The 7,221-nt window shown below is 61.3% G+C and overlaps 1 protein-coding gene across 1 annotated transcript in view; it reads left to right on the top strand.

Annotated features, from left to right (window-relative positions):
- Window positions 1–7,221, top strand: part of LAMC3 (laminin subunit gamma 3) — a gene marked incomplete at its 5' end in the record, with an annotated part of 65,122 nt that overhangs the window by 16,505 nt on the left and 41,396 nt on the right. Inside the window, 4 exon segments of the mRNA XM_015567746.1 lie at window positions 2,591–2,601; window positions 3,239–3,295; window positions 4,031–4,161; window positions 7,104–7,219. Of these exon segments, the coding sequence (XP_015423232.1) occupies window positions 2,591–2,601; window positions 3,239–3,295; window positions 4,031–4,161; window positions 7,104–7,219 (315 nt within the window).

Raw genomic sequence — 7,221 nt, 5'->3', positions numbered from 1 at the left:
AAATAAAGGTCTACTGCAGGGGTCCTCAAACTGTTAAAACAGGGGGCCAGTTCACTGTCCCTCAGACCGTTGGAGGGTCAGACTATAGTTTAAAAAAAAACTATGAACAAATTCCTATGCACACTGCACATATCTTATTTTGAAGTAAAAAAACCAAACGGGAACAACTACAATATTTGTATTTGCATGTGGCCCGCGGGCGGTAGTTTGAGGACCCCTGGTCTAGAGCGTCAGGACACAGGGAGACCCATGAGATCCCAGGGTTTTCAGATTTTTTTTATTTATTTTTATTAAAATATATTTTTATTGATTTCAGAGAGGAAGGGAGAGGGGGAGAGAGATAGAAACATCAATGATGAGAGAGAATCACTGATCAGCTGTCTCCTGCATGCCGCAACCCAGGCAGGTGCCTTGACCGGGAATCGAACCCTGACCTCCTGGTTCATAGGTCGACGCTCAACCACTGAGCCCTGCCGGCCGGGCTGGTTTTCAGATTTTAAACAACAGGAGCCTTTGCTGTGTCCAGAGTTCCGTGGGCACCTGATGACGAGCTTGGTAGAAGAGGGCGCACAGGCAGACAGATGTCCCTTCCTGGCCTCCCGTGTCAGAGCCTGTGGCTCCCGGGAGCCGGGGAACCACCACCACCTCACGGACCCCTTCCTGTGGGGGTGGGGAAACTGAGGCCGGGGGAGGGGAGGGGTAGCCCAGGGGCTCGAGGGGTGGGAGGCCCAGACCAGAACCTGAGTGTGCTGGCTCCTTAGGACCCCGGCTCAGGGCCTCGCTTCCTCCCTCTGTGACCCCACCAGGCCCCCCCCACCCCCAGACCAGAACCTGAGTGTGCTGGCTCCTTAGGACCCCGGCTCAGGGCCTCGCTTCCTCCCTCTGTGACCCCACGATGCTGCCCCCCCACCCGTGTGTCTCAGGGCTTTTCCGAGGGTGAAAGGGAGAGAGTGGGAAGAGCATGCGCTGTGGGCCAGAGCCCCGGTGGGTGCTCCACGGCGGCGCCTCCAGCAGCGCTCTCTGCCGCCGGGGGGTGGGTCTGCCAACCGTCCTCACGGGCGGCCATGGGCCTCGGTGTCCGCAGAACACTGCGGTGTGACTCGCACGTCTGAGAAACGGGATTTTAAGTTTTGTTTCATTCTCATGAATTTTGACTTAAATAGCCTCTGTGGCCGTGGCTGCCACGTCGGACAGTCAGCTATAAAGTGGCCGGCATGGGGCTTGGCACATAGGGGTGCTCATTCACGCTTTGAAGCTAAAAGTCACCGTTGCTCACGGTTCTTGACCTCCTCCACCCCGCACTCGGGACCGGGGCCTGTCCAGAGTCACCCCAGTCCCCACTCCAACCACGTCCCAACTCACAGTTTTGGCTGCAGTGATTGGAAGTTGCAAAAGCCCGTTGCCTGTGTCCCTGGGGGCTCCAGTTTTGCCCTAAAATGACCCTGGAGGCCTCAGGGAGGGCCCCACACGGTTGGGCTGAGGGAGCAAATCCTCTCCCAGCTCCTGCCCCCGGTTCTCGGGGAGATTTGGACACGGTTCCTGTTATCTTAGCCTGAGGGAGCAGGCCATGAGCCACAAGCCAGGGCAGGAACCCAGAGGAGGGTTGTGCGGCTGGAGACGGGGTGGGGGTGGGGGGGACAGGTCATTGCCCTCTGGCCTCCTGGTGTGATGAGGGCGTTGGGGTGGATGCAGGAAGACAGGCTGCCTCGTGGTTAAAGCTGGGACCCAAACCCCAGCTCTGCTGTGCAGCTTGGAGCAGAGGACTTACCCTCTCTGAGCCTCAGTCTCCTCATCTGTAAAATGGGGGGACTAATGTCACTGGAAAGGGGACAGGGCCCAGAGCGGGTCTGCCAGGGGCCAGCCAGCATTGTGTGTGGGTCCTTGACTTCGTGCAGGAGAGATCTCACGGCAGGAGTCCCCGTGATGTTGAGAGAGCGTCTATCAAAGCTGGGGACAGCGACACAAAGGAAGGGCTTAGAGCAGAGGAGGCAGCAGGAGAGCCTAGTGGGGCTCTGCTTTGGCTCTGAGAAATGTCACAGGAAAGAAGTGAGCCAGGGCGGGCTGCTGTCAGCCGCTGGGTCGTCAGAGAGAAAGGGGGCCTTGCAGGCAGGATCGGGGTTTAGCCGGGGATGAGCTGCGCTGCCCGCTGCTCCCCTGGTTGTGAGTCTCATGGGGGCCCTTGGCGTTTAGGAGACGGAGCGTAAGAAGTTCAGGCCCCAGAAAAGGCCTGGGCGTGCTCTAGAGCAGCAGTCGCCAGCCTTTCGGACCCGCGGACCACCGGTTGGCGACCGCTGCTCTAGAGCACGCCAGAGCTGGTCGCCTTTGTCTTGAAGGTTTGTATCTCTCTTCTGTGGTGAGACTCTCAGGGGGAGCTTTCAGCAGAATACTCAGCTTTCCAGGTGCGTTTTTAACCCGCCGATGCGTCAGCGTGAGCGTGGAGGGGCGTGTGGGACGGGTCCCTGGTGGGCTTTCTGCTGCGCTGTATCTGGGTCCGTCTGGCTCTAACCGGGTTTTGTTATTTGTTCCCCGACTTCATCCATCCTTGGGTTCGGCCGGCGCCAGTGGCCTTAACTGGGTCGCTGTTCTCTAGCTCCGACCAGGGTGACGAGGCTCTGTGCTCCCTGCTCGGGGAGGGGAGGCGTACACCATTTGCTCTCAAGTGTCCTTGGCTGGGGAAGATAAGGTCTCGAGCCTCACAGGCCGGCTGTGCCTTGTTCAAATTGTTTGGCCTCGTTTACTTATCTCGTCTCGGTTTCCCCATTCCACTGGCCCAGGAATTTCCCAGCTTCTTTCTCTCCTGCCTCAGTAACGGTCCCTCCTCACAAGGCTCCTGGGAGGCCGCGAGCCAGCATCCCCGGGGAGTCTCGGCCGCCCGGCCTCTGAATCAGGAGGCACATTCTAACCAGATCCCTGGGTGCACAGGGGCGTTGAGAAGTGATTTGGGAGACGGGGACGTACAAACTCTCTGAGGTGCCCACTGAGCTTCCCAGGCTGGGCCCCCCTCCCCTCCTCGTGGGTCGCAGGGGTCAGGGAGCCGCAGAGGCCGGCTGGCCTGAGCCCTGCTGGGGCGAGGAGACAGACCCTGCCAGGAGCTCCTTTTCTGGGCCAACGGCCTGGCTGCTGCACCAGGAGCTCCTGCGCTGAATTAAAATGCTAATTAAAACCCAGCCGCAGCCACCGATTGTCACAAACAGCAGGCGGATGAAAATGTCAGCCTTCACGTGGTCTCTCCCACCAGCTCTTCCGGGGGAAGCGCTCGCTGCGTGGGCAGAGCCCGGGGCTGGGGCTGCAGCGAGTAAAGCGGCCCCCAGTCCCTGCTCCTGGGGGGGCAGGGGGTTTCTGTAGGAACAGACATCACCTGGGACAGGTGACTTGTCTGTGGAAGCCTGATCTTTTAAAAAATATGTTTTTATTGATTTCAGAGAAGAAGGGAGAGAGAGAGAAATCAGTGATGAGAGAGAATCATGGATCGGTTGCCTCCTGCACGCCCCACACTGGGATCAAGCCCGCAACCCGGGCGTGTGCCCTGACCAGGAATCGAACCCTGACCTCCTGGTTCATAGGTTGACGCTCAGGCACTGATCTTTGGCATGTGATGCACCTATAAACCGAGGGCCTGCCCCCTGCCAGGCCTCGCTGAGCAGGAGAGAAGGGTGCCGGGACATGCCCTGCCCCAGCCGACCTCTAGAATGGGGTGCAGGAGCCCTGGGAGGAGTCAGGTGACCAGACCCCACGCCCCGCTGCTGACACTGGCCATCCTCCCAAGTCCCTGTGGGCCCGGCGCTGTGCGTTGGCCCATGTCACCAATGAGGACAGGGATGGTCCGGGACTTCGAGCAACTTCCCCAAAGTTGCACAGCCAGGCAGAGGCCTGGCACCCGGGTTGGCAGGAGCCCGACACGCCGGCTCCGGACTTTGGCAGTGTCCTTGGAATGCGTCTGAGCGTGGCCTGTCCTTGTGTCCCTGGCACCCACGGACAGGCCAGCTGGGCCTCCCGGCTGACGGCAGCCCTCTCCCTGTGCCCCCCCCAGGAGTGGGTCACCAGCACCGAGCTCCTCATCTCGCTCGACCGGCTCAACACGTTTGGGGATGACATCTTCAAGGACCCCAAGGTGCTGCAGTCCTACTACTACGCCGTGTCCGACTTCTCGGTGGGCGGCAGGTGGGTGAAGGCGGAGAGAGCAGCAGGGTGGCTGCCACGTGGTGTCGCCCCAGGGGGGCAGGGTGAAGAAGCTACTCTGGTGCCCACGGGAGAGACAGGGAGCAGATCCTGGTCCCCTGGACCTGGCATTCGAAGCCGCCTGGCTGCTCCCCGCCTCCCAACCCACCTCCTGCAGCTTCTTCATCAGCTGTGTCCACCACCATGCGAGGGACATGCTGGCCTGGGCACCACCATTCCCTCTGTAGGTCCCGGCTAACACGCGCTCACATTGCAGCCAGACTGAGCGTCTGTGTTGCGCGTGTGGCTGGTGGGTGGCGACCAGGAGCAGCACGGAGTGCGGAGCTTTCAAAGCTTTCCTTCCCTCCCAGCCCTGATTCTATAAGCAGCGCGCCCGTCCACCCCCTGCCTCCCAGCGCTCCTGGGGCTGGGCAAAGCTGGGGGTCGCCACGCTTGGCGCCTTTCTCGCGTGGGGCGTTAGGCCCTGGTCGGGCCCTGGTCCTGGTCCGCAGTCCTCTGCAGCAGCGCTAGTTTGTGTAAGCGTCTCCCCTCCCAGGAACGGGGACTGACATCCAGGCGGTCGCACACGTGGCCGCCCGGACCGGGTGTGCGAGGCGGGCGGAGGGGCCGGGGAGGCAGGAGAGATCCTCAGCATAAACGCTGGTCGGGTTCCTCCTGGGAAAGTAGCGAGGAAGACGGATGGGTTCCTGCTCCAGGTTCCGTAATCTGGCGGCAGCCTGCCCCAGCACGACAAGGACGGGAGGTCAGGACAGGCTGTACGCGGCCAGGGGACCCGCCAAGGCTGGAGGAGGGGAGCATTCCAGCCGAGGGCCACCCTGTGCGAGACCTGGGACTGGAGGACCCAGGAGAAGGCCCTGGGGCTGGAATGGAGGTTCTCAGGGCCGTGGGTACAGTCAGAGGGGAGCTCTGTGGGGGTTTTGGTGTGTGTTTTTAATATATATATTTTTATTGATTTCAGAGAGAAAGGGAGAGGGAGAGGGAGAGAGAGATAGAAACATCAATGATGAGAGAGAATCATTGCCTCCTGCACGCCCCACACTGGAGATCAAGCCTGCCACCCGGGCATGTGCACTGACCGGGAATTGAACCGTGACCTCCTGGTTCATAGGTGGATGCTCAACCACTGAGCTGGCCGGGCAGGGTTGGATTTTTAAAATGCTCCAACATTTGGCAACCGTGTGGGGAAGAAGAGAGAGAGAGAAACGGCGGGAATATTAGGTGGCGGCCGTGGGAGATGGCGTTAGGGCGGGGAAAACTTGTGGGTTCGAAAGCTATTTAGGACGGGAAGTCAGCTCGCTGTGGGAGTGATGGCCTGGGGGGCAGGGAGCAGGGGGCTCCCATGGTTCAGGGACGCTTGGGGGGCCTTGGAGAAGCGGAGAGTCTGGAAGGGACATGGGGTCCAGCTCTCTGCACTCAATGTGTCAGCACCTTTCAGGAAAGGCTGGGGCCTGGGAATAAAGGGGAAATAGGGGTGTCTGAGAGGGCCCCTCTGTGCCCTTTCCCTGACACCCCCACATTGATTCAGGTCAAACCCGGAGGAGGTGTTCTCCGAGGGTGGCGGATGGAGTGGGCTCCAGCGCCTGCTGTCAGGGGTTTGGCCCCAGAGAACATCTGGGCCCCAGCTGCCAGAGCCGGACCACCCCCAGGCCTGCAGCTGGCGGGGCGCAGGTGGCCCAGTGGCCTGTGTCCGCCCACACTGGCCTACACGGATTTCGCTGCTTCCCTCGGTGTCACAGGGCCTCATGGGGAAGGGAGGTGTTCGCAGCAGCCTCTGGGGAACACGGGTGGTCTCTTGTCCCAACACTGCCTGGTGCCCCCTCGCCTCCGCCAGAAACCCTGGGTGTTACCTGCCCATCCTGGGCTCCCAGGGAGGCCTGGCGAGGAAGCTGTGCCCTGCGCCCTTCCCAAGCCCTGTGTCCCCGAAGCAGAGACAGCACCGTGGGCACTGGCCATGGTCAGGCTGCTTCAACACCCTCAGGGGGACCGAGTGCGGGACACAGCTTATGGGGAGCCACAAAGTGGCCTGAGCGAGCTGGCCAGGAACTCAGGGTCTGTGCAAAGTAGGAGAGCCGGGTTCAGATTCTAGCTCTGCCGCTAGCATCCATCACTTCATGGCCTGAGCCTCCATTTGCCCACCTGTGAAATGGGGATAGTTACGGTCCCTCCCGCCACAGCAGCAGGGCTCCAGGGAGAGCGGGTCGGGAGCGGCGCAGAGGAAGGCTAGGAGCTAGACGCCATGGCCATCCTCTAAGCAGCTGGGTTTGGCCGCTCAGGACAGCCCCATGGGTATGGCCCCCAGAGCACCTCTCTGTGCCTGCCCAGCTCCAGCTGTCTCCTGGCCTGGGGGGAGTGAAGGGGGGTGGCGGGGGCGGGGAGGTGGCACAAGGGCCAGGGCTGCCCTCCAAGGCACAGACTCACCGGGGACTTGAGATGAGTGGTGGTGGTGGGGGGGGGTGTCCTCTGCAAGGAATAGCCCCTTCCTCATTGGGCAGAGGCGCCTCCCACCCCCTGCACTGCCCTGTGAGCTGGCCCGCCTCATCCCCGGAGTCAGAGGCTTCTTCCTGGGTCTCTCAGCCCCTGGGGGCTCCTCCTGGCAGAAGCCTGCAGAGGCAGCCTCACAAAAGTGGCCATTACTGACTGGCGGCCTCGGGCAACCTCTCTGCGCCTCAGTTTCTCCATCTGTGAAATGGGCTAGAGCTTGTGGCGTGCGATGGGATTAAATGTCAGCAATGCTCAGAAACGCTTCTCTTTCTGTTGTCCCGGGCACACAGTAGGTGTTCAATAAAACTCGTCACTGAGCCGTAGCAGTGGGCCCACCGGAGTGCGGGCTTCGGTGATTAACCCCTCCTCTGCCGACCCCGTGGGGCCCCCCCGAGCCGGTGCCCTCTGGGTTCTGAGCCCCCGCCCTCCACGCTCTTTCCCAGGTGCAAGTGTAATGGACACGCCAGCGAGTGTGGCCCCGACGCGGAGGGCCGGTTGGTCTGCCGGTGCCAGCACAACACCACGGGCGCGGACTGTGAGCGCTGCCTGCCCTTCTTCCAG

This window comes from Myotis davidii, unplaced genomic scaffold, assembly GCF_000327345.1.
Source record: "Myotis davidii unplaced genomic scaffold, ASM32734v1 scaffold651, whole genome shotgun sequence".
In the NCBI taxonomy this organism is placed as follows: domain Eukaryota; kingdom Metazoa; phylum Chordata; class Mammalia; order Chiroptera; family Vespertilionidae; genus Myotis; species Myotis davidii.
The sequence above is the reverse complement of the archived record's forward strand: the minus strand, read 5'-3'. Positions and strand labels throughout refer to the sequence as shown.